General features: G+C 40.8%; 1 protein-coding gene across 1 annotated transcript in view; it reads right to left on the minus strand.

The window, feature by feature from the left end:
• LOC115780317 (dynein heavy chain 1, axonemal-like) overlaps positions 1 to 25,848 on the minus strand; it is a 35,959-nt gene that overhangs the window by 6,788 nt on the left and 3,323 nt on the right. The window contains exons 7-62 of the mRNA XM_030729445.1: positions 24,827 to 24,997; positions 24,459 to 24,714; positions 24,167 to 24,324; positions 23,844 to 24,055; positions 22,754 to 23,052; positions 22,449 to 22,599; positions 20,449 to 20,645; positions 20,090 to 20,312; positions 19,862 to 19,981; positions 19,689 to 19,771; positions 19,455 to 19,596; positions 18,107 to 18,262; positions 17,795 to 17,993; positions 17,431 to 17,684; positions 16,990 to 17,202; positions 16,719 to 16,883; positions 16,506 to 16,627; positions 16,202 to 16,307; positions 15,944 to 16,123; positions 15,726 to 15,866; positions 15,460 to 15,623; positions 15,242 to 15,355; positions 14,969 to 15,157; positions 14,762 to 14,867; positions 14,372 to 14,485; positions 14,134 to 14,283; positions 13,919 to 14,005; positions 13,627 to 13,813; positions 13,458 to 13,549; positions 13,228 to 13,382; positions 12,962 to 13,139; positions 12,678 to 12,872; positions 12,459 to 12,578; positions 10,789 to 10,947; positions 10,578 to 10,676; positions 10,350 to 10,490; positions 10,079 to 10,239; positions 9,815 to 9,972; positions 9,394 to 9,567; positions 8,830 to 9,008; positions 8,359 to 8,589; positions 8,070 to 8,266; positions 7,732 to 7,867; positions 7,385 to 7,593; positions 7,120 to 7,291; positions 5,802 to 5,993; positions 5,589 to 5,699; positions 5,150 to 5,335; positions 4,852 to 5,043; positions 4,554 to 4,721; positions 4,236 to 4,427; positions 2,779 to 2,910; positions 2,542 to 2,667; positions 2,216 to 2,335; positions 401 to 550; positions 139 to 299 (exon numbers count right to left, since the gene is read on the minus strand). Coding sequence (XP_030585305.1) covers positions 139 to 299; positions 401 to 550; positions 2,216 to 2,335; positions 2,542 to 2,667; positions 2,779 to 2,910; positions 4,236 to 4,427; positions 4,554 to 4,721; positions 4,852 to 5,043; positions 5,150 to 5,335; positions 5,589 to 5,699; positions 5,802 to 5,993; positions 7,120 to 7,291; positions 7,385 to 7,593; positions 7,732 to 7,867; positions 8,070 to 8,266; positions 8,359 to 8,589; positions 8,830 to 9,008; positions 9,394 to 9,567; positions 9,815 to 9,972; positions 10,079 to 10,239; positions 10,350 to 10,490; positions 10,578 to 10,676; positions 10,789 to 10,947; positions 12,459 to 12,578; positions 12,678 to 12,872; positions 12,962 to 13,139; positions 13,228 to 13,382; positions 13,458 to 13,549; positions 13,627 to 13,813; positions 13,919 to 14,005; positions 14,134 to 14,283; positions 14,372 to 14,485; positions 14,762 to 14,867; positions 14,969 to 15,157; positions 15,242 to 15,355; positions 15,460 to 15,623; positions 15,726 to 15,866; positions 15,944 to 16,123; positions 16,202 to 16,307; positions 16,506 to 16,627; positions 16,719 to 16,883; positions 16,990 to 17,202; positions 17,431 to 17,684; positions 17,795 to 17,993; positions 18,107 to 18,262; positions 19,455 to 19,596; positions 19,689 to 19,771; positions 19,862 to 19,981; positions 20,090 to 20,312; positions 20,449 to 20,645; positions 22,449 to 22,599; positions 22,754 to 23,052; positions 23,844 to 24,055; positions 24,167 to 24,324; positions 24,459 to 24,714; positions 24,827 to 24,997 — 9,145 coding nt within the window. The remainder of the gene's footprint in view (positions 1 to 138; positions 300 to 400; positions 551 to 2,215; positions 2,336 to 2,541; positions 2,668 to 2,778; positions 2,911 to 4,235; positions 4,428 to 4,553; positions 4,722 to 4,851; positions 5,044 to 5,149; positions 5,336 to 5,588; positions 5,700 to 5,801; positions 5,994 to 7,119; positions 7,292 to 7,384; positions 7,594 to 7,731; positions 7,868 to 8,069; positions 8,267 to 8,358; positions 8,590 to 8,829; positions 9,009 to 9,393; positions 9,568 to 9,814; positions 9,973 to 10,078; positions 10,240 to 10,349; positions 10,491 to 10,577; positions 10,677 to 10,788; positions 10,948 to 12,458; positions 12,579 to 12,677; positions 12,873 to 12,961; positions 13,140 to 13,227; positions 13,383 to 13,457; positions 13,550 to 13,626; positions 13,814 to 13,918; positions 14,006 to 14,133; positions 14,284 to 14,371; positions 14,486 to 14,761; positions 14,868 to 14,968; positions 15,158 to 15,241; positions 15,356 to 15,459; positions 15,624 to 15,725; positions 15,867 to 15,943; positions 16,124 to 16,201; positions 16,308 to 16,505; positions 16,628 to 16,718; positions 16,884 to 16,989; positions 17,203 to 17,430; positions 17,685 to 17,794; positions 17,994 to 18,106; positions 18,263 to 19,454; positions 19,597 to 19,688; positions 19,772 to 19,861; positions 19,982 to 20,089; positions 20,313 to 20,448; positions 20,646 to 22,448; positions 22,600 to 22,753; positions 23,053 to 23,843; positions 24,056 to 24,166; positions 24,325 to 24,458; positions 24,715 to 24,826; positions 24,998 to 25,848) is intronic.

Raw genomic sequence — 25,848 nt, forward strand, 5'->3', positions numbered from 1 at the left:
AAACAGCTTTACAGGAGCCAGGACAGTTACATTAACATCAGTAACATATTTTTTCTTGCCTGATCCTGCCAACCTTATCAGTGACGGGGATGAATAAATTGTAATCACTGTAGATACTAAAATTAAAATGTGTGTTACCTGGGTGACAGGGTGAAGTTAATGAGCGTGACTTTGGCAGAAATCTCTGGAGAGTAGTGTGGGTTTGGCAACTTGGTGGTGAGGTACATCTTGAAAGTCTCATGGTAGTTGATGACTGAATCACCCAGCTTCAGAAATGTACGGCCTTGCTGCTTAAAAGTCTTAATAGTCATAAATGTAAGATAAGCATAGTGATGTGTTAAAAATGTGAGTAACACTGAAATAAAAATGCACTGTCTGCAATAGGTGTACAGGTAATCACCTGTTGTAACAGGACAGGTTCTAGTACAGGATCAAGCTCTTCTCCCACATTCTCTAAGAGGCAGGGTTTACCAAAACAAATTGCATTTTCAAGCCTGCGCAGGAAGTCCCGGTCACTGAGTTTCACAACCTCCAACCTATTGTCCCTTTCCTGGGTAACCACAGGAAACATTTATAGGTAAGCAAGAAATAAAAACTCACTTTAGGGATACATGTGTTCATAACACACTGCTCAAAACATTAAAGGAACACTTTGAAAACAAATCAGATCTCAAACAGAAAAAAAAAATCATGCTGGATATCTATGCTGATATGGACTGGGTGTTAACAATGAAAGGATGCAACATTGTTGGAAATGAAAATCATCAACCTACAGAGGGCTGAATGACACCCCAAAAATCAAAGTGAAAAACTGATGCAGCAGGTTAGTCCATTTTGCTGAAAATTCATTCCACCAACTCAGTAGTTTGCATGGTCCCCACGTGCCTGTGTGCATGCCTGACAACACTGGGGGATGCTCCTAATGTGACGATGGATGGTGTCCTGGAGGATCTCCTCCCAGATCTGGTCTAGGGCATCTCTGAACTCTTAGACAGTCTAAGGTGCAACCTTCATCCTCCAGGAACAGCCTGCATATTCTCAGCACATGAAGCCGGACATTGCTGTGCACCAGGAGGAACCCAGGACCCACTGCACCAATGTAGGGTCTGACAATGGGTCCAAGAATTTCATCCTGATACCGAATGGCAGTCAGGGTGTCATTGCCTAACCTGTAGAGATCAGTGCGTCCCTTCGTGAATATGCCTCCCCAGTCCATCACTGACCCACCACCAAACCAGTCATGCTGAACAGGCAGGATAACATTCTCTACTGCTTCTCCAGACCCTTCTACTTCTGCCCCATGTGCTCAGGATTAACCTGTTCTAATCTGTGAAAAACACAGGGTGCCAGTGATGGATCAGCACATTCTGGTATTTTATGGCAAATGCCAGTCAGGCTCCACAGTGCCAGGCAGTGAGCAAAGGGCCCACTAGAGGACACTGGGCACTCAGGCCACTCTCATGAAGTCTGTTTCTGATTGTTTGGTCAGAAACATTCACAGCAGTGGATTGCTAGAGGTCATTTTTTAGGGCGCTTCCACAAAGGAGCAGATACCAGTGAAGCTGGTGGCTTGACCTTCTACAGTCCTGTCCAGCTCTCCTAGAGTAACTATCTGTCTCCTGGACTCTCCTCCATGCTCTTGAGACTGTGCTAGGAGACACAGCAAACCTTCTGGCAATGGCACGTATTGATGTGCTGTCCTGGAAAAATTTGACTACCTGTGCAACCTCTGTAGGGTCCAAGTATCACCTCATGATACTAGTAGTGACACTGACCTTAGCCAAATGCAAAACAGAAAAGATGAGGAAGGAATAAAATGTCAATGCCCTCCACCTGTAAAACCATTCTTGTTTTGGGGGGGGTGTCTCATTGTTACCCCCTCTAGTGCACCTGTTGTTAATTTCATTAACACCAAAACAGGTGAAACTGATTAACAACCCCCTCTGCTACTTAACTGACCAGATCACAATCCCAGAAGTTTAATTCACTTGATGCTGTACTCTGATTAAAAGGTGTTCCTTTAATTTTTTTGAGCAGGATATTTTTGCAGTTTGTTGCATATCACTGCAGGTACTGTGATGTTGTTAACATATTAAACATGTGCACTGGATACTTTATAATAACAATGCTTGATCCTACAATTACATACTATATACATTCAAATCTCGCAGACGTGCTCTGTAGTTACGGCATGATCACCACAGTTTGACCTCACCATGCTTTTGATCCATTTGTTGGCTTGTCCCTGAGGATCAATGAAGAGGGCCCAGCGCAAAGAGTACTGAGCAATCACACCATTCTCCACAGAAAGGTTGTCCTTGGGCAACCCTGCTATCTATGCACATGGAAATTAAAAATAATATGAATACAATAAAGGAAAACAAAACAAGGCATAAAAAGTAAATTTAATGCTGAAAAGGTACAAAAATCAGTTAAGTCAATCACATAAAAAAATTCTAAAACAGAATTTGAAAGAAAAAACAGTCTCATTTTAAAAGCAGTTGTAATCTGCTTAAGGTCAGCCTATGAACTGCCTCCAACCTGCCAGGAGCGGATCTTGACTGGTTCGCCCAGAGTGCTGATCAGGTTGGGTTCATCAGTGTGTGGAATACTCAGCTCTTTGAAACCTTGCAGCATATTTTTAGCCATGGCTGCCCGGTACTCTCCCTAAAACCAATAACAACAATGACAACAAAAGTAGTGGACATGTTACAATGAGAAATATGGACAGATACAGTATATTATGTGTAGTGCAACAGTTTATTATGATAAACATACAGTGAAGGGTCCCAGGTATGCAACATATCCTGCAGACAGAAGCATGTCACCAGCTACGTTATTGACTTTGTAATCCAAATGTTGCACCGTCTCCGTCCAACGCACTTTTTCATCCGCCAGTCCACCGATAAGCTGGAGAAGATCAAAAATGATTACCGACATTTAAGAACACATAGTAGTTGGTACAGTGAATGTTTCTCTTTGCTTTCTGTCATATAATTGTTTAAAATTTTTTATGTACACTATATGTTATAAACAGTGACGTGCAGTCAGGGGAGGCAGGTGAGGCACGGCCTCACCTGTCATCGTGGAAATATAAAATTAAAAAATAAATTAAATGGTTATATTCATTCAGTGATTTGTATTTTAAAGTTCTTTTCGATTTAACTACACCATTTTTAGATTAGTTTTTTCAAAATCGCTGAATTTTCGCATTTGCCGGTCAAATACTAAGAGACGAACGGTGAGGCACCAGCCCGGCGAGCCGCACCACGGATTGCGCAATCCGTGGTGCGGCTCAGTATAGTCATTGCCAATGACTACTAACTGTGCTGGCATGCTATGCAGTGAGACCGGATTACTTTCCCTTTGCATGTGGCTATTAAAATGTTCTAACACTTTTACTATATGAACTAAATTTCCATATTTTAGCTGGTGTATATAATGCACAGTTTTTTTTTTTGTTTTTTTCATTAACAACTGTATGTGTGTGTAATGCATTCTTGTGTTGAGCGATCATGAAACTGCTGCGAAGAGACACTAGGTGAGGCACGCAGTTCTCGTGCCTCATGGTAGGGGGCGCTGGTGATCCCAGGGACTCTACGACTCCTCGGCGGCAAGCTACCATAAACAGTTAGCAAGGCCAGTTAGTTTTTCCTGTTGCTTGGCCTTATGTTCAACATGGAAGATTACATAACTCAACTGAAAGAATTTTCTAAACTGGACTTTCAATCGAAGCAGAAGATAATAATTAAAGGAAGACCAACACCGGAGCTAAAAGGTTTGCTTCAGACTATGTTAATGTTAAACAAAACAACTGTTGCCAATCAAATGGTGAATAAGCTATATGTTTGTAAATCTGATGTGATGACGTCAGTGCCTCACCAGTCACGACCCTCACCGCACGTCACTGGTTATAAACCAACTTAGCATATATACATGAACAACTGCATTAGCCTGTAAGTCAGAGTTCCTGTGTTATGTGTACATAATATATTTATATTATATATTTCTGTTTTAACTTTAGGTTTGATTTAATGCAGCAAACATCCAATATATCAACTATTTGATGTTTGGCACTTACATGTAAACATGTAAACATGAATATGTAGTTTCTAACTCCAATTTACCTGTTATCTGTAAAGTTTTAACAAAGCCTTTGTTTATTGTTTCTGATTGTTTCTCTTGTCTGTTTGGGTTGTGGCTGTAAAGCTGATTTTTCCTTCTGGGTGTCTGACCTTGTCTGCTCTAATGAGGCGAGCCTCACACAGTTGATACTTGTTGTCCAGCTCTTCTTTCTTAGCCAGACAGTCCTGGTACTTGGCCTGCAAAGTGGCAATGCCAGCTTCCACTCCTGCCAGTTTCTCTTTGGCCTTATCCAGAATCTGCTGGGTTACTGCTAAATCCTCTTGGGCTTCCTCGAGAGCTAGCTGTACACATAGTTACACTTTTACTGTACTGATGACTCTGTCATTTGAAAGACATGTTACTACAGCTACTGTATGTCATGCATGGATAACCAACACAGTATCTTAAATGGGGACTTCAGTTTTTACCCGTTTAGGTTTCACAGCCTTGGCCACAAAGTGATATGCATGCATGGCTCGGACCCACTGGCAAATGGAGGTGCAAGCTCCGGAAATCTTGGCAATGGAAGCTGGCTGAAATTCCTCATTATCTATATACGGCTGGACTAAGCTAATCACATTCGCTGGGATGTTATCCTGCAGTATTGGAGGGAGAAAAAGCTGCTTTTATCTCAAAAATCTCAGACCAGGAACATCACTGAAACTTAAAGCATTAACTCAAATCTGAGAAAAACAAAAATAAAGTTCTCAGCAACATCCACTACACCTTATCATATTTGAAGAGACTTTCCAGAAACTTTCCGGGATCTTGGAGCAGACCCTTCCCAGGTTCCCAGTAGTCATCAATCTTGGTGCCAGGTTTCTCCCCAGGTACCTTTTTGGGTTTGATGCCCTTCATAATGCACACTGCCTCAATAACCAGCCTCACCCCTTGAGGAGGTCGCTGCATGGCTCGCACCTATTTAAAAAAAGAAAACCCCAAAAACAAAGAACATACATATGCTGTACATCTACATATAACCTAGTGATGCATATATTAGCCAGTCATTATCAAAATCCCTGACCTCAGTGACATCATTCTTGTTAAGTGACTTGAGGCTGGCAAGGGCAGCATCCAAGGCTGGCAGAGCCTCGTCTAAGTCTCTCTGGGCATCTGCTGCGATGGTTGCTGCAAAACCGGCCTTCTCTGAAGCTTTTGCTTCCTCTTCTTGCACTGACTTGCGGGTCTCCTCTGCAACCACTGTGTCTTTCTAATGATACAGAATCAATTACAACACAGTGTGTATGGTGTGTACAGTGACAACATACACAGCTCATGCAAATATATGAAAGATATGTGAAAAAAAGAAAAGAAAAGCTGAACAAAAGAAATTGGCCGCAAGCAAGCACAAAAAGCTTGCTTTTAAAATGTACAGCTGGGACATTCATTCATATCGGTGTCGAGTGTTGAGTGAATCAAACTGTTAAGTGAGTCAAACTATTCTAACACTATTGTTTTCTTACTTTAATGGTCTCCATGGTGACTTTAGTGTCCTTAGTGGCTTCCTCCAAAAGAGGTCTCATAGTCTCCAGCTCCTCTTGCATTTTACTCACATCTCCAGCTGTGCGAAGAAGCTACAGAGACACCATATAACATATATTCAGCTAAGACTTTTCATTAAATGCACCAATTTAAACCATGAACCATTAATTTTTTGTTATTATCCAATGCCTTGCCTTGTCCACACCAGTATTCATGCGTTGACAAGCACCAGACAGCTCCTGTTTTTTGCATACAATGAGAGCTGAGAAGATTTTGAACAGTTCCAGGTAGCTTTTAGGTGTGACATAGTTGCGTCGAGACAGCTCAGCCATGTACTGATCACTCTTCCTGGCCACCATCTGGTGAATCCTCACACACATTGTTGTCTGCAGAAAGAAATCAATTACGAAGGGATTGTGAAAAAAAATCATTTAGTCTGATTTGTTTTGTTTTGTTTTTGCTTTTCACACAGCCAGTGATTTCACCTTACACAATCAAAGTATAAAATTGTGCTGCAGAGACCTGGAAGCTGCTGTTGTTGGCCTATCCATCAGCATAGAACTCCTGCTGCTGTAAATGCTTTCAAAACTCTATGACTATGTATATTAATGTGTTAGAAACTTTTGAAATCACTCTAAATTCAAATCAGTAGGACAAGTGCAGATGCTGGCTCAGTAAAACAGAAACAGTTTGACAGCAATTTTTCAGATTTCTATTACTATACATTTTTTCTAATGTTTCCAAACAATTAATTTCCATCTGTTAGGTCTGAACCATTTTCTGTACAGTTCCACACAAACAAGGATTTTAGAACAGATGAAGAACTTTCTTAACTTATTTGATCACTTATCCTAAAAAAGAAAACATAAAGACAGATGCTGATATAAGTGAGAATGACTAGTAAACCAAACATACTATTTTAACTACATCTTGAACTCAACACCCTTAGCAAACTGGTTTCAACCTTAGGGTCATTCCATATGAAGCCAAAATCCTTCCCGGGTCACCGACTCAGATTTGAGTGAAAATTATTTTGAAAGTACCTCTATGTGTATAATGAACACATGCAAAATTATCGGCCTCAGCTCCAAAGGGTTTCTGAGATATGCCCCTCCAAAATTTATGATGCCAGATTCTGAAAGTATGGCCCAAAATTACCCAGGACACCAATTTTCAGGCTAAGCATATTATTCTTGTGGGAGATGTTGCCTGTTGAAATATTAGAAAATTGAAAATCATGATTCACGAGTTTAAATATAGGACAAGGCACCCAAAGTTTGGAGGGCCATATCTCAGAAACCCTTTGGAGCTGAGGCCGATATTTTTGCATGTGTTCATTATACACATAGAGGTACTTTCAAAATAATTTTCACTCAAATCTGAGTCGGTGAGCTGCTGACCCATTGGTTGAGTTCATATGGAATGACCCCTTAGTCACATATCTACTTGCAAAATGGTACTTCCTGGCTTTGGCAACCTGCACACACAGACACAAACACACAGGCTCCTCACCAGCCCACTCATGACAGTTGTGCTGGCTTCCAGCTCGGGTATCTCTTTAAGAAATGAGGTGGCCACATCCAGGAGAGCCTCCTCCGGCCAGGTGCTGAACCAGTCTATGGTACAACATGTCACCAGCGAGGGAAACTGCCTCAGCCGTGCACGAAACACCTCACCAATGGGACTGCAGAGGAAAACATGAAGATTAGAAATATGAGAAGCGGGAAAGGGAAATTAAACATACCAGAGATGGACATTAAAAATCAGCATTTTTAACCTCATGCAGAGAACGGTGTGAATGTTGCTGCGGACTCTCCTGATGTAGGCAGCCATAAGGTTGGTTTTAGTTGGCTGCTGGCCCAGGTCTCGCACCACTGGCTTCATTCCCGTCAGGATACTCTCCTGCTCGTCTGATGTATACAGGTTAGGAACATCTCCACTGTTCAAAATGTTGTTGATATCCTCCAGGAATGACTCACTCTTAATCTGGTGATTGGACATTTAACTTTTAACAGTGAGTTTAAAATTGTATCCAGGTGTTTTGCAGGAAGTAGCGGCACATATCTGTGTATACAGTTTGCTTCCGCTTCTTAAACAGGAATGTCAGATGGTAAGAATGTATACCTGTGTGTCTACAAAGAGGAAGGTGATCTGCTGGTTCTGGAGGCCTGCACTGAACATGATTCTTTTAATATCTTCTCTCCACTCAGTTTGGCCATAGTTCTTAGAGAGCTCAATCTGGAAACACTTATATTTTGACCTGAATATGGAGAAATGCTTTGTGAAAGCTGGGCCACAACATGATTGGAGCACATTTTGTATGTAACTACTTCTACCTCAACTATCCTTAAATAAATAAATAATGCAACTTTCGTGTAAAATACAAGCAACTAAAGGTTGATAATCCTAAAGCACTGTATCTACAGCTCATATCATGACAGCTATTATTACAGAAATCTCACATATAAGAGGCCAGCTTAGTGAGTGACTGGCGTCCACTGCCACCCACTCCAAGCAGCAGGACATTGCCCAGGGGCTGCTGCAAGATCCGTCTGATACGACACACATGCTCAATGGCATCCATAAAGAGCACAAGCTTCATCTTGGTCATGCTGTTCTGATTGTAGTCTTCCATGTAATCCTTCATTACCTTTACCAACTAGACAATTTAATATAAAGAAACACAATATAAATCTTGGCTTGGAAAAAGTGTGACCCACTTATTTTTAAGATTGGAATAACACCACTCACCTTCTCCTTGTCATCTATGAGTTTATAGACTTTGTGGTCGGCTCCAGGAGCCATGAAATCGCCATACAAAAGAGGATGGCAGGGCACAACCTCTTCAAAGCTGCAGCCAAACTCTTCAATGCAGTCTTTCAGGAGCCTGTTGAACCACTCTTTGTCCTTAGCACACACCAGACGATCCTGGAAAATCCGGCAGCTTTCATGGTACCACAGCTGCAGCAGCTGTATTTTATCCTAAAGCAAACAAACAAAAATAAAGCTAACTTTGGATTTGAGATTTTAAAATAATCTCACCCATCTGAATGTGGTGTAATGTAATGAATTTACTTGTTTCACTGGCTGCACATCAATGTATAAAATCAAGGTCCTGATATGACATTAGTTTAGGACAGGATATTCCCACAATCACACAACACATCACAATCACAGTGATGTGATTATTTAATAATAATTACCTCATTGTGTTGGACCTACCTCTATCATGCTAGCCTCGGCCATGAGGATGCCCTGAAAGACCTTGGATAGGTCCCTGAGATTGAAAGTGTAATGGGATTTGGCCGGAGTTGGGAGCAGCTGGGAGGTAATGGTAGAGTAGACTCGAATAGTGGCGTCTACAAGAGACTCATTCAGTGGCTGGATTGTTTGTACAGGTTCTGATAGAAAAAAGAGAGCGAGATCGAGAGGCAGAGAGAAATGAGGAAAAACATTAAATTGGAATAGTTTCACAAAGTACTGGTGCAAAGTTGTTGTTTTCAGGAATCATATGAGCTCTTGTACCTGATCAAGAATTCAAAAACACTCCTCTTGTATTAAAGAAACACAAGTATAAAACTGAGTTTTAAGCAACATTTCTATTTTCTGTATCCCTTAATTACTGCCTGGCCCCCTTTTACTCATATATCCATGTGAAAGAGAACAAATAATAAATCAGAAGGTTTTTTAAAAAAAAAAAAAAAAAAGCTAATAAAGGTATTCTCAATCCTGCATCCACTAACCGAACGTTAAAATGTGTTCATAAATTGAAGCAGCCCTGCTTACCCATCCAACTTCCTAGGATGGTAGAAAAGATCTTTTTCTTGCCAGCATCATCCATTTCAGTAAAGGAAAGGAAGTTGAAGTGACGTGTCAAACGCTGACTTATGGGGTTTCGCCCTCCACCTGGGGGTCCCATGGCACAGGCAAAATTGATATCCACTAATTTCTTGAAAGTCCCTGTGTTTAAAAAAAAAATAAATAAAAAAAATAAAAGAACCACAATATTGTGACTGCTTCATTTCTGATCCAAAAATACTGAAATAAAACACACATTTTAGTGTTGGAACATTAATGATTAATATTGTAGGAATACCGTTAGATGAGAAAATTGTGCATTGAAACTCAATTGGTCAAATGTTTATATCAAAATATTCATAATACAATTCAACAGGGTAAGAACATGAAATCCGCTGAATGCTCTCACCTATCTGACTCCTGTCGTACCAGCCTCCGTGGTCCATCCACTGCCTCAGCAGTTCAATCGGAGGCTGAGCACCATAGGTCTCCAACATGGGCATGTTTAGGTCATCAATAAAAAAGACAAAGTACTTCCCTACTGGAGGTCCAAACACACCTTTCCACCTGAGACACAAGCACATGCACCAATCAAAGGGCGAGGGTCGGAGATATTGTTGCCTTGCAGAAAACATCTAGTTGGTCAAATCTGGTATTTAACAGATTACCGTACCTTTTGTCTAGTTTGCTGTCAATGTAATCTTGAGTCTGATTGGCTGAAGTGCGGGCAGAGAATATGAGGAAGTGTGTGATGTATTCAGCGGGCATGTTTTTTAACAACTTGTCTGACATGGTCAGAGTCTTTCCTGTGCCAGTTGGCCCAATACACAGCACCTGGTAACACATACACACACATTAAACAGTTTATACAGTTTTAATTTTTTAACCTTAATTTCCAACAAAAAATCTTAAAATTCACTTCAGTCAAAGGTAACTGTACTCACAGGTTTCTTATTGGTCAAAAGCATATCCAACAGGAAAGACATTCTCACTGTGTTAGCAGTTGGAACAATAATGTCAGAATAATTTGTTTCTGGTGTGATTACAACACTCTCTGCATATTTCATCCAGCTGACCCACTGGACCTACAGTACAGAAAAAAATGACAGACTGAGCAAATATGCACCTGAGAGTTTAATCTGTCAGCCATGTAAAAATTTCTATTCTTTTACTTTTCCTTCCTCATCTTCCTCGTCATCATCTTGATTACTTATTCCATCATTGAGCCTGTAGTCATGTACCAAGCCTTCCTCTGGAAAACACAACATGATCTGAAAGAGAAATGCATTTACAATATTGAAATAAACTGCTGACAAAAATTCATATAAATTATAATCAAAATAAACAGTATCTGGGATCCCAAAGCAAAGATGGTGATCTGACCTTCTCTTCTGCCATTTTGTTTCTGAGCCAGGCACTGAAGCGCTGGCAGCTAGCTGCATCTCCTGTGGCTCCTACACTCCACACCAGAGAGAAGAAGAACCAGGGCTCGATCAGCTCCTTCAGACGGTTCAGTTTCTTTTGAGGTGGTGGCCTCCCGCTCTAAAAGATGATGAAAGATGTTTTTTTTCCCAATTTTTGGCCACAGTGCAGTAGAGAGACAGGAAATGGGGGAAAGATATGGGGGAAGACACGTGGGCGACAGGCCAGGACTCAAACCTGCAATGCCCACTTTTGCAACACAGTATAAGCATATGGTCACCGGCTTCACCGCTAAGCTACCCAGGCACCCCAATGAAAGATTTGTAAGAAGAGCAAAAGTACATAAAAAGCATTTTCATCATTTTAAAGGTGAAAATGTTTTTGAATAATCAAGAAATATGATGCAAATATTATTAACAGAAAAGCAATAGGTATCGTAGTGTGCAAAAGTCTTGAGCAAACCCTTGTTTCTCTGTAGTTGGTTTCCAAGGACCCAGACTCTTGCTCTCTGCAGGCTTTCTGAAGGTCTTTCAAAGTTTTTTCCTTGAACTTGGGCTGCTTTTTTTTCAGTCCAGTCCCTGTACCTGACCATTTTTAAAGGAATGTTTTCTTGTTTGTTAAGTTACTTAACTTTGAGCACTGAATCATTCAAGTGTAAAAAAAAGGCACCTATCCCTTGCCAGACTTTTCATATTATGTCCCAAAAAACTTGAGGAAACTGGACAAGTGAAGGGCAAAAGACATGGCAGGCCTAAAAAAAAAAAGAGCTACAACAGTTGAGCAGCATCTGAAAATAATATAGATAAAAAAATAATGATAATAAAAAAATCCAGCAAAGATCTGATACACGACCTGAGAGATGCATCTGGCCCTTCAGTTGATGCATCTACTGTTCGTTGAAACCTCAGTGGAAGGGTGGCTCTCAAGAAGCTGCTCTTACATTCAAAAGGCCAAATTGCACAAGAACTGGACTGAAAGTCACTGGAAACAGATATTACTCTTACATACTACAATAATATCCTGACAAAGAATGGAACAAAATGAAGCCAACATCCAAAGAAGAGTTTTGGAATGAAGCCTGGAGAACTATTCCTGAACACTGCTCAAAGAAATGACAGGAAAGCTGCCTCAGAGAGATCAGGCGGTCAGAGCAAATATTGACTTTCAAGTTCATTACAATTGTACAAACTGTTTTTGCTTTATATAATGTTTCCATTTTAATAAAAATTTTAATATCATTAAAATGTGCACACATAATACATTACTGCACCTATTTTCCTAGCAAAATATAAAGAAATAAGGGGTGGCTAAAGACTTTTGCACTGTACTGTTTAATCCAACAAACCCAGCATTTTTCAGTGTCAGATTATTTTCTATATTGTATGATTATACATGACCAAATATGTTGATAACTGTATATTTATATTAATGCAAACAGCATTACATTTTTTAAGGAAACCAGATTTGTTCATCTCTTTCCAAGCAGATGGAAGAACTTCAATAAAGCACTCAGTATTTACCACATGCAGCTGTAACAGTGCTCTATTCTTCAGTTCATCTGTCCAATGACTGGATGTGAGATTTTGTTTTTTACAGTCTTTGATTCGGACACAGAGAAGATTCACACAAACCTCTTTGACATGGAAGGGACTGAAAAAGCAGTCCAGCAGTTTAAGCAGACTGCAGGTGAGGTTGCTGTCCAGAGATGTGATGACCTCCTTCACTGATGTGCGGACAAATGTAATGGAGTCCTGAATAAAATACAGAGAAAGTGCATAGATTTTAGTCATTCTATTCCAGCTAAAAGCTTTAAGGCTGTACTGTCTCAGTCATGCTGATTACTCTTTCACCTGCAGGAACCTGGCAAACAGTGAGCTGAGCTCCTCTTTGTATGGTTTCAGGGCTTTCGGTATCTGCCTCAGCCAGCACTCTGTGAAAGGGGTAAGGCCCAAAATACTGGGCTCCAAGTAGACCATACCACAGCGAGACACTGTCGCTGGAGATGCCACTGCCAGGTCCTGCACTTCAAACATCATGGTCATCACCTACTCAAGAAAGATGCAAAACAAAATTGGAGAAGAGACAACAGACTGACTGAAAGTCCGAGGTTGAGAAAACTAAACCTTCATCTTACATCAGTGAGCTTTATGATTTCGCCAGAGCTAAGACACAGCTTTTTGTTGTCATCCAGCACAGTGTTCATGTTCTCAATCCACACAGCATCCACTGGGCCGTCAAACATGTACCACTTTTTCTTCTGGTCCATAGATGCTACCCCTCCACGAATAAGACATGAGAGGATACCGTCTGTCCTACAGGGGTGGAGAAAAAGCCAAAATGTTGGTGTCTTTTTTTTTTTTTTATCTTTTCTATAAATGGTTTAAAAAGAGGCATTCTTACCACTCATGTGTGAGCAAGTCATACTCTCCATAAAGTTGTCCCATGGTAATAGACTTTGGGTTGAGGACATATATCTCAACAGCTTCATAGACACCGCCGCTCATGGAGGGCTGGCCCTCCAGAGCTGTTATTGCTGCACCTAGAGTCTCATAACACTAAAATGCACAGTGATAATTGAGGTACAACAACACAAAAATAATAAACATTATAATGACATAGAAATTACTCACCTTGGTTTTACCTGATCCAGAAGGTCCCACCAACATCAGGCCATGTCTCACCACAGTGGTTTCATACAGCTGAATGCACTTATTAATATACCCTGGAATTCCCACACACTACTGTTATCTACTCACTCAAAATATTAAGATGAAAGCTTAAACATTTGGAAACACTGACCATCCACATCTTTGAGGTTGTTTGCGGTGCAGACACGACGGATGGACTCTTCCAGTGGGCCGTAATTGATCGGCTCCTGTTTGATCTTAGGAAAAAGATCGGACACAATGCCACTGAAGAGCTTCAGGTCGTCCTGTAAAAACTTTGGTACATTCACATCTTGAATAGCCCGAAGACAAATCAACTCCTGCAAGACAGATTGCACAATAATGTAATTTTAAAATTTGCCATCAAAAGCGTCTTCGTGGCTCACACAGCTACTTCAAGACACACAAAAGAAAAATAATGGCACCTCATTCATGCTGGGATTTTCCCTTTTCAGGTTTCCAGCAGCTGAGATCACAGTCTTCACAGCTCTCATACCAAAATCATAATGATCCTTGAGAGGAAAAAAGGCCAAAGTCAACACAATGAGTTCAACCATCTGTAACATTGTGACTGTTTTTTTCAACACGTGCACTACAAAGTACATCTCACTATAGGCTGTATCCTTCTCTGAGTCCATACCTGAGAGCTCAGTTGCTCAGAGGAGAGCTTGAAAGTTGTGGTGATCTTATTGGATAGAACTTTGGCATCACTGAAGCCAAATGAGTACAAGGAGATTTCAGCTATCATTGCATAGTTGGGGACCATCATGGCCACAGGACGAAACAGGGCCTGTAGAAGATATGATCTAATTTTTTGAACCTCATCAGCTTATCCTCAGTGTTATACAGTTACTGCAGTCCAAGCAATCACGTCAAACCTTGAGATTGTCGGGCAGTTCTGTGCGGCCAGCATAACCAGGATTCATAGTGATGAATACAGCACAAGAAGGGACAAGAGGGATCTCCACCCCCTCAAATACAAATCTCTCTGCCTAAAAACATAACATGAACACGCGTGCGCGCACACACACACACACACACACACACACACATATGAAAAGCTATTTTACTAAAAGCTTTAAACAATATTTATGTATAAAGCACTGTACAATACACTAATGCTCCCATGTTAGCCGTATTAAACTCAAATATAAACAATATGAAATGTATGCAACCATATCTTTTTTTTTTTTTTTTTAATGAAATGCAAAAGAAAGCTTTAAATATTTATTGTAAGAATGTGAATTTTCAGTGAATCAGCTTCTCACCCTTTGCTGCTGGGCCTTTTGTATAGTGGTGATCTGTTGCGCCACCACAGACAACACCTCAACATCAATACGATTAAACTCGTCAAAGCACGCCCAGGCACCCGAGCTGCAAAATGTAAGCCAGATAAGGAATCACAAATGTACGATTCCACGTTCTGGAACAGGTGAAAGCAAAACCAACACTGTTTCATGCTAACAGGCTGTTACCTGGCCAGCCCTTTGAGAAATTTGCCCATTGCAATGAAGTCCAGCTGATCAGAGCAGTTGAAAACTACCGTCTGGATGGCCAGAGCCTTTCCAAGATCTTTAGTAGTTTCTGTCTTTCCTGTGCCTGCTGGACCAGCGGGTGCCCCTCCAAACTTCAGGTGCAGAGCTCCTGTTAGGGTCAAGTAGCATCTAAAAGAGCCAGATTAGTGTTCAAATGGGTGTATGATATTCAGTTAAAATCATGGTAGAGTAACCATTAGGCTTAACACCTACCTGTCAGTGAGGGGAGTAATGACCAGGCGTCCAGAGTTACCAAGGTACTCATACCCATACAAAAATTCTGCATTCACTGCACGGATGTACAAATCACCTCTCGCCCAGTAATACCTACAAACACCAGCCGATCAATGTAACACTTATCCTGCATCCACAATATACAATATTTCACATTTACACTGCATATATGCAGAACAACAAAATAAACAGATAACCTAAGTTGGCTGATCCACTCAAAGTCATTGATGCTTGAGACCTCCTGCTCCACCATTTTGGCTGCTACATCCTTAGCATGGACTTCTATAACAATAAGGGCAGAGAGCACAGCTCGCTGCATCTTGGAGAGCTTCCCTCGCACAAGCTGCACCAAGTCACCCAACTTCACAAATAACAGATAGAAGGTTGTTATACCGTTCACTATGAGCAATAAATAATAAAATGGTTATATTTTTTACTGCCTAGTCTAATATTATGTCCACACCTGTGTCTGTAGCTGGGGATAAAGACGGGTGGCCAAGTCTCCCTGTTCCAAAGCTTTTGACACTTCAGCAGTCCAGAAGACCTGACAGCCAGCTATCACCACTTGACCCGGCCATGATAACACCCACTCTACACGTGATTGCTGAGAAAGGAGAGCATATAACATCTTGCTAAAATGCTTATTACATATGAAAAACAATAAAAGTCAGGTTCATGTACCTCAGGGTAGTCTTTGAGTGAGCGGTCAATGTTATCCCTCAAAGTTGCTTTCATAGATTTCTCCACATCCCTCAGCCAGTCCTCCACATTACCAGTCGGACGCACTGGAAGGAACAGTTTTACTTCCTCCCCTTCTGCAGAGTACATGTGCGTGATCTGCAGGTCTGACTGAAACTGAAGCTAAGAACCGACAGAAGTCTTAGTCGCAGTGAACGCACGTTCTCTTTCCTTAACATGTAACAGTGAGCCAAAGCAAACCTGTGCAATGTTCTCAAAGCATTTACGCAGGTGTGGCTGAACAGCAGTGGGATCTTTGGTTTGGGACAGAATCTCCAGGAGCTCATCATCTGACAGGAAGTAAAACCTGCAAACAAATATTAATGGTGTAGCACATTAAACACAGTTACTTTACGTAGTGCCGCAACTCTGCTCATTTATAGCAGGAAAAGGCTGTTTTTTTTGGGGGGGGGGGGGGTGTCTCACTGTTTGAGACATGAGTTGTTAAGACGTGAAATTTAAAGAGGAAAAAAATGTTTTTAAGGACACTTTTCCCGTGACTTACCTGGGGAATAACACTCGTTTTGTCTCCAAGTACTCACTGAGACCCTTCTGCACCTCTTCCAAAAGAGTGTTGCAGTTCTTAAGTTCTGTTAGTAGACGAGCATCTGGACACAGCTCAATGACCTGGAAACAATCGCAAAAACAATCATATATACACACGAACACCAGTATTATCAAATTTTGTGTCACATGGAACTCTAAACCTCTCTCTGACCTTTTTATTATTAAAGGCACTTTTCATAATATGTCTCCATTTTTGTTCTATTTGCTGGTATCTTTTTCCTTCCTCGGGCAGCTGCTGGTTGATGTCATCAGAACTGAAGATGGGTTCTAGGTACAGCCAGGAACGCTGACATATCAGCCATTCTTCCAGCACATCCTGTATCCACCAAAAGAGGGCAGCAGCACAACATGAGACATCACACAACAATGCTGCAAGTCGCAAGACTTCCAGAGCTGATAGATTTCTGCGTGCGTGTGTGTACCTGAGTCAGTCTGAGCTTGCTCTCCCAGTTGCTGATCCGTGCCTCAAAAGTTTTTTTGAAGGGTGAGAAGGACATGCTCTGCATCATGACAATGTGGTCATCAAGCAGCTGGGATGCTTCGACTGGGTTTGTTAAAATGTAGGTTCCCGTGTCCTTGTAGGGCAAAACATCAACAACTACTGTCGACCAGTCTTGTTCCATCTTTTCCAGGGCCTGGGTGAAAATGTATGCAAAGCGGAAGCAGCACCAGTTTTTGTGAAAATATTCACACACACTGACAGCGTAGATTGGCAAAGTGAGTGGTTACCACTACTTTAAAACAGCAGGAGCACCCCTATCTGAGCTTTTATATTTATTTTATGATAAAAATAAGCAACATCACACCAATCTTTACAAACCCTATTCAAAACACTTTAGACTAGGATTCTCATTCAGCAGTACCTGCTCAATGGTGTATTCTTTCCCAGCCACTTCGGCCACTTGAGCTATGTCATCCACAAAGTTCTGTAGGCCAAGCTCCAGGCAGCGGGACAAGGTCAAGTTGGCTTTGGGCTTGACTGTAATTTGAATTCTTTCTGAAAGTATTTCCCAGTGGCGGCTCTTCATCCCTGGGTTTCTTAGTCCCTGGATTAGAGGGACATAAGGCCGGAAGTCCTCAATCTTGGTGCGAATTAGATTTGCCACCATTTGGCAGTCTAGAGTCATGTAAGGCACCAAGAGCAGCCCGTTAAACAACAAGTCAGTCACATTTTCAAAGGGAAACATAACTTTGTCAAGTTTAAATGGTAATACGCGTGTCACCTACCAGGAATGTCCTTGAACTGTTTAATACATTTGTTCACGGTCTTGTAGGCTTCAGTGACATTTCGCTCAAGCTGCTCAGGATCAATGGAAGACAGCGGGTCATGGAGCCAGCTTTCACTCCAATGCAGCCAATCAGACGTGGTGGTCCACAGATCTCTATAAGGCTGGAAGTCTTTTACAAGCTTCTGCAGATGATCGTACTGTCATATACATTCACACCCACAACAAATTGATACTCTTTAGTTTTTGAAACCCTCTGGAATGAATTAATCACACAAAAATGATTTAACATGATCCACTTGGTTTCACTTACATTTGTGACAGGCATACTGAACAAGCGTTCTCTGCTGTTGTAAGTTTGGGCCATAGTCTGGCACTCCTTAAGTTGCTTGCTTCTAAGCCTGACCTCGTTGGCCATCTCATGGGCATGATCAATGTCTCCACGGCTAGCAAACCCTGCAACGATCATCTAGAAATGCAGATTAGATAACAGACTGAGTAATTTAGAAACAACATCAATGTAATTAGTAGCTCTGCCATATAGTGGAAGCATGGTGCACTGTGTTGAATAAAGCAAAATTCAATTCAATTTTATTTATATAGCAAAAATACAGCACTTTAAATTGTAAGACTCTACAAAATTCAAGAGAAAACTCCAACAATCAGACAACCCCCTATGAGCAAGCACTTGGTGACAGTGGGAAGGAAAAACTCCCTTTTAACAGGAAGAAACCTCTGGCAGAACCAGGCTCAGGGAGGGGCAGCCATCTGCTGAAACCAGTTGGTGGTAAGGGGAAAGCGGAAAAATCAGAGGGAGACAGGACAAAAGAAACACTAAGTGAGAGCCAGAGTTTAATAATAACTAATAAATGCAGAGTGGTGTATAAACACATGGACAGTGAGAAAAGGAGAGTGAAAAAGAAACAGTGCATCATGGGAAGCTTCCCAGCAGCCTATTGCTGCACAGAGAGTTTCTGTCTCACTAATCTAAATTGAAATCTAGTTTTACAGGAGTGGGGCCTGAAAGCTGAAGGCTCTGTCTCCCATTCTACTTTTAAATAGCCTAGGAACCACAAGAGCTGGCTTAAGTGCTTTTGTGATAATATTGTACTATTAATTCTTTAAGATAAGTTGGAGCCTGATTATTCAAGACCTTTTATGTGAGGAGAAGGATTTTAAATTCAGTTAACAGGGAGCTAATGAAGAAAAGCCAGTATGGGAGAAAGATGCTTTTTTCTAGTCCCTGTCAATGCTCTAGCTGCAGCAGCTTGGATCAACTGAAGGCTTGTCAGGGAGTTTTTAGAACACCCTGATAATAATGACTTACAATAGTTCTGCCTGGAAGTAAAAAAAATGCATGAATTAGTTTGTCAGCATCACTCTGACACAGAATGTTTCTAATTTATCAATATTGTGCAAATAAAAGAAGGCACTGGTACATATTTGTTTGGCGTGTGTGCATGACTGTTTAAGGACATATCCTGGTCAAAAATTCATCACAGTGTTACTGGAGGCAAGGTAATGACATCCGGAGTAAGCATCTAGTTAGACGCCATGTTTCTGAGATTTGTGGGGCCAAGTGCAATAACCTCAGTTTTATCTGAATTCAGAAGTAAAAAATTAGAAGTCATCCTGGAAAAAAACTTGTCAGTTGAGTAGACCTGCAGATTGTTTAAACGCTCCTCAAAGTTGTTCTGGTCAGTTAGCTGGGTCTTGCGGAAGGACTCCTCATCCTCCAAGTGCTGGGTGGCTGCTGCTTTCATCTGGTTGATTATCTTATTTGGCCATGCAATTGCTGTCCACCTGCACAGATAAATCCCTATACTGTAAATCCCACAAGGTATCCAATGATCTAAAACCAATTCCCTTTTAATTGATGATAATTATACACTTACTTTTTGTTGACATCATTGTCTGGAATACAGTGGAAAAATTCTTCTATGAGCTCATAGTCTGATAATGTCTTGCCAAGATGTTCCTGTTGACAGATTAGAAAAAGAAGGATAGATTCATAAATTAATTCTTCATTTAATATGTACTACAGAAGCACCCACTTCATCCATTCAACCTTGTAACTCTTAAGCTGTTGTGGGATTTGTTTCATCCACTCCCTCTTTTCACTCAGGTCCTCGACGTTATGGGGTTTTTCACGTAGCTTTCTGTCAATGATGTCACATTCTTCACATGCCTAAACATAAAAAATAACCAAAATTCAATGAGAAAAGCAATAAAAATGTAGGATGTATGTAAAAGATAATAATTTATGTGCAAAATAGAATAAAATACATAGCCTTACCTTGTCAATCTGTATACGTAGCTTCAGAGCAAAGTGGTATAGCAGTGCCGTAGCTAAACTCTTTTTTTTCTTTGTGAGAGACTTGCATACAGCATCAACACGAACAAGAAATGGACCAATCACTAAAGAGGATGGCAAGGACTGTTCAATTATTTCCATTTCTTTGAGCTGCTGCTCCACCTCTTTTTTCAGTTCTTGTGATGAGCCTTCTGCATTCTGAGATCTGGTAGCCAAATGACAAACAAAAAAAAAACATGAGTTCATGTAATAAAGAATGCATCCTAAATAGACCATAAATCCCACTGACCCAAATCTTACACTTGTGAAAACTGGATACATAATTTCAAACACAAACTTACGTGAGAATGTAAGTTTCTATGTCCAAATTATGTAGCTCCACGTATTTCTCATATTCAGCAGCATAAGCCCTGAGAGGTATGGTTGCTTGGATTAGAACACTGCGGATCTTCTCTCTCAGCTCACTGACTTCTGGTTCCCCCAAATGCACAGATTCAAGCAAAGGCTCTCCAACCATCAGCAACTTCTGCAACACAAACTGGTACGGGCACGAGCAAAACAGTTGAAATATCGTCATTTTCAAAATCCATGACCACAGGAGTGTACAGTACTGTTAAAAAAAAAGGTCTTGAGTCACCCCTCATTTCTTTATATTTTTCTTACAAGGAGCCAGAGCGTCCTGTAATTTTTCAAAGTGGTATTGAGCAATAGCTCTCCAGGCTTTCTGAAGGTCTTTCAAAGTTTTCACTCATTTTCAGTGCTTATACGTGACCATTTTCAGAGGAATGGGTTTTTATGGTTTTTAAGCCCCTTAACACTGACTTATGAATCATTCAAACATAAAAAATACATTTAACTCAAGTGATGACCCAGTGTTGTGTCACCACATAACAATGTAGCAAAGAACCATTTTTAAATTATATCTTTAGGTATTGACTAAGAGCCTGTCGCAAAACCACAAAAAATTCTAAAGATAACACATGTTAACATTCATAAATGAGTATCTTTGCATCTACACGATGGTTCTCAAAGAGCTATGACAAACCTGACATGGTGTCCCTGAAGAATTTAAGGAAAATGGCACTACCTCCTTTAAGCGACCTGGAGAAACTGCTTTATGAAGGGAACTCGCCTTGTTTTATTTCAAAGATGTATTTTGTCTTAATGTGCTGCTTCAAAGCCAGGGTTACACAAGTCAAGGGAGAGGTGGGAGACCGACTTACATGTAGCAATTGATCCAGAATTATGGTCTGAATTATGTCAAAAATGTGTAAATGTAACCATTAGTAGTAGGTACAGGTTGACCCATTATAATTTTCTCCATCAAACCTATATTACGCCACAAAAAATACATAAATATAAACCAGAGTTATCACATCTGTGTTTTAGATGTGGCATTGAAGAGGGTTCATTCCTGCATACCACATGGAATTGCATAAAGGTAAGCACATTCTGGCAATACTTGTCTGAAATTATATCAAAACGTATAGGGATTTCATTTCCATCTGATCCCCAAATATGCTCATTAGGAGACTTTATAAATCGTGGTACACAATTAGGAAAATGTCAACAGAAGTTTCTGGAATTGCTCTATATGTTGCCAGAAAGTGTATAGCTATTACATGGAGGTCTTACTCCCAACTCCCTATTTCCAGGTGGTTCTCAGAGATGAATAGCTGTGTTCCACTCGAAAAGATTACCTACTGTCTTAGAAGTGATTATAAAACCTTTGCTAAGATTTGGCAGCCTTATTTGACTTATGTGGGCACTATGCTAGTGCCTCTATTAGATTCTACATATTACATTTTATAATGCTGTCAGTCCAGTCACCATGGTATTGTCTTGCTTTCCTGGAGATCTCTTTTTTTTTGTGTGTGTGTGATGTGGGTTGGGAAGGGAAGGTATATTGATATATTGTCTATGTTTGTTAATGTTTTGTAACGTAAAAACTTATAAATAAAGTAAGAAAAAAAAAGAATTTAAGGAAATTGGATAAGTGGAGGACAAAAGAAGATATGGCGGGCCTAAAACTCTAACTACAGCAGCACCAACATCCAAAGAAGAGATTTGGATGTCCTTCAAGAGGCCTGGAGAACTATTCCTGAAGACTACTTCTTTACAATTGTACAGCTGTACTCTGTTTTGGTCTTTATTATTATTATTACTATGTTATTTCTAATTATGTTGCAGCATTTCAATTGCTGCACTTACTTACCATTTTCCTAACAAAATCCAAGGACACAAGGGATGGCTTAAGACTTATGCACAGTACTGCATTATGAAATTTTCAATGCATTCTCATTTGCAATTCATGGTGTGTGACCCAGCAGATTTGATTTACCCTATCAAGCAGTGGTACGCTACGTGTGGAAATAATGGCCTTATCGAACAGGTTCACCATGGATGTCGAAAAATTCTCCAAGGGAGTGCTGTAATGAACCCCAGTCTTATTCAGAACCAAGTCCACCAAGAAAAGAGGATTTTTCTTTGGCCTAGACATGGATAATGATGACATATTAATGACAAAAATAATTCACCATTAAAAACTCCACAAAAGCAGCCTCTGTGTATGTATATTGAATTCCAAATTATATTAAGACAATGGAAAAGGAAAAAGGAAAGTTGTGCAAATGCATTCTGTCCTACATGTAGGGGCTAGTGTTCAGGTTGTTCCCCCAGACCAGGTCCTGGGGACATGTCAGCACACTGTGGCAGGCGTCCATCACCACCTTTGTAAGTCTGGCAAGTGAGTCCTGCACAAGGAAGCGCAGGGAGTCCTGCATGTTGTAGTGCACCACAGCCAGGAGTTTAGTCAGCTTGGAAACCTTGTAGATGTCCCAACAAGTCTCATTTATGTTGTACGCGCCCTTGCCCACATTCCTAAGGTTGTACCGGATGCTGTTGCTCAGCTTGGTGATCCAGGTGTCCCTAAGAAACAATTTTATCTGGATAAGGAAGAAGAGATTTTTTTTTATTTGTGTGAGTTTCAGGTTTATTCTTTGTCTTTGTCTTTCTGGTCATTCCCTGCTAGTGATAATCAGCAACAGAATTCATTCACTGTTAAATTTAAATAAATTTGAACTATATTTCCTTTTCTCCTGTACCGCTGTGACTGGGATTTTGTTTTAAGCTGTTGCTGATAATCTTCTGGGAAAGGTTTGACCACATATAAGCCACATTTGCTACATGTGTAGTTATCGCCATACAATCAAACAGTAAATTCAAATCTTTACCTAAAAGAAACAAACACTTCAGTGCTTTAAGATCTAGTCTGATTTTGGTAAAGATGAAATGAATGTTCTCATATTAGCTTATTAACTATGTACACTACCTTATTTACATGTTTTTTTTTTTCCATTTTTGGCCACAGCGGCTTTTTTGTGACCGTGGAGAGAGACAGGAAATGGGGGAAAGATACAGGGGAAGACACACGGGCAAATCGGCGCCGGGCCGGGACACGACACGAACCCAGGCCGCCCGCACCGCAACGCGGCATGTGTATGTGGTCGCCAGCTTCACCACTAAGCCACCCAGGCGCCCAACTTACTTACATGGTTAATGCACGTTTCTGTTTGACTCTCAGATTACTTCAAACCTTCTATCAGTTTCTGAAGTCAGAACAAGAGAGCGGCAGTTTTCCTTAATGAAAGCATTTAAATTGTTCGTGTCTGCTGATGCATAATCCAAATAATAAGACCCATGTTTTTACCCCAATACCCTCTCAGTGCTACAGTACCTGAGTGTGGATCTGAGACTGGACAGCTTCAAATTTCTCCAGTGGAAGCGGTTTAATCAGTTTCACGTTGAATAGCCTCATGTTTTCTACTTGTTTGCACTCACACCAAATTTCAGACAACGCACAGATCACCTCTGGCTTAGTTAGCATTGACCTGAAGATAAATGCAGCTCGATTCTCCCCATAGGCAGAGTAAGGAACTGCTACATGTCCTGCATAGATAAAAGAAACCAGTCTTTTGATTCTGAAGGTGTTAGCTGATGCTACATTCCTTTAATTGGAACTGGACTGAACACAAAAGTATAAAAGGCTAAATGTCTTACTTTTTGGTGGTACATGCTCAGGGGTCTTCTGTGGCAGGGTGATATGTGAAAACTCTTCAGGGTAGCTCATCACTACTTTGTCAAAGATCAAGCGGTTCATTGTACGGTCATACTCCAATCTGACCTCCTTCTCCAAGCCCGCAACACACTCCTCTAAACTGCACACATAATCTTGCCTTTATTCATGCTGTTAGTTAGTTAACACTTAAACTCAGAGGGATCTAACTTAAAAAAGCAGATCATAATAAGCAAGGAGAAAACTGCAGCAGTACTAAGACATCAAATTACTCACTTTTTCAGTTTAAGACCAGGCGCTGACAGGGCATGTCTTTTGATACTCTGGAGACTGCCAGTATTGAGAGATGGTGTTCTCCTACAGATGGGCATGCAGTCCACAGATAAGTGGTAGAGAAGAAGAGCCTCTGTTTCCTTCCTGTACTGCAGGGCAAACTGGATCCGCTCAACAAAGATACGTGGGTCTTCAGCACAGAATAGCAGTCTGATCCTGGGTACCCAGTACTTGCTGCCCGCAACTAAAGAGTTTGTGCCTACACAGCAGAGGGTGACAGATCAGTGACGTAGTCAGTAACAGCAAAGACAGAGACAAAGAAAAATTATGAGACAATTCTGTTACTAGAGTTCAAAGACATATAAACTAACCGGGGAATGTACTCGTTTTGTGTTCATCATTCATAACAGGACTTCCTTTTTCATCTGTCTCTCTGCTGTCATGGTGGACCTTCTGTACCAGATACTGACATTTCTCCTTGGAGTAATCAAGAACTCCAACTAAGTGCCAGCTGTACTTCAGAGGTGTGCTTGAAGGGTCATCTGCAAAAGAACAGAAAAGAATATCATGTTACATAAAGGAGATGTAAACCACAGATATGCACTCAAGGGATTTAATAACGCACCAATATCTTTATTTGTAAATTTGTAAAAATGTAGTTTGTGTTGTATGCAAATGACCACTCATAATTGATTCTGATTATCTTAAACTGAATATCCTAACCTAATCAGTGGCAAATCAACCATAAAAGGACCAAAGAAAGCTGAAAAACATAAGCACCATACATTGTTGAGGTGACATAGCTGCAGGTCACAAGACACAATCAGTCATTAGTGTGCCTCTCATCTGCACTGATTATGGCAGCAACATGCCTCCTCGTGGACAGGCACAACCTCTGGATGCAATCCTGTGGGATAGTAGCCCACTCTTCACTCAGTGCTGCCCAGAGTTGCTGCTGAGTTTGTGGAAGAAAATTATGCTGCCCCACTCTGTCACTCAACAACAACTACACAGGTTTTTCCATAGGATTGAGATCAGGGCTCGTTGCTCTGGCAACTTGTCTGGTGGTCCGACCTGCCTCCAGCATTCCAACGGCCCAATCCCAGCTAAACTGCGCCTCATAGTTACATTCTCACAAATGTAATTATGGCGGTAGGGTGTGGTTCGGGGCATGGCTGCAAAGGAGAGGTGGATCAGTGGGTTCTGAGATCTCTGCCGCCACCCTTTTTGTTCAGAGGTTCTGACTATAGGCTCTGGCACTGTCCTACCTGACTTTTGTGCTGCTTTTTAATGTTGCAATGAAATTAAAGTCAAAATTAAGCAGAAGGCACGTGCAAAGTTGCTACAATATTTTACTTTGTGTGTTTAAATTGGTATTTACAATAAACAATCC

The sequence above is a fragment of the Archocentrus centrarchus genome, chromosome 5 (genome assembly GCF_007364275.1).
Source record: "Archocentrus centrarchus isolate MPI-CPG fArcCen1 chromosome 5, fArcCen1, whole genome shotgun sequence".
Classification (NCBI taxonomy): domain Eukaryota; kingdom Metazoa; phylum Chordata; class Actinopteri; order Cichliformes; family Cichlidae; genus Archocentrus; species Archocentrus centrarchus.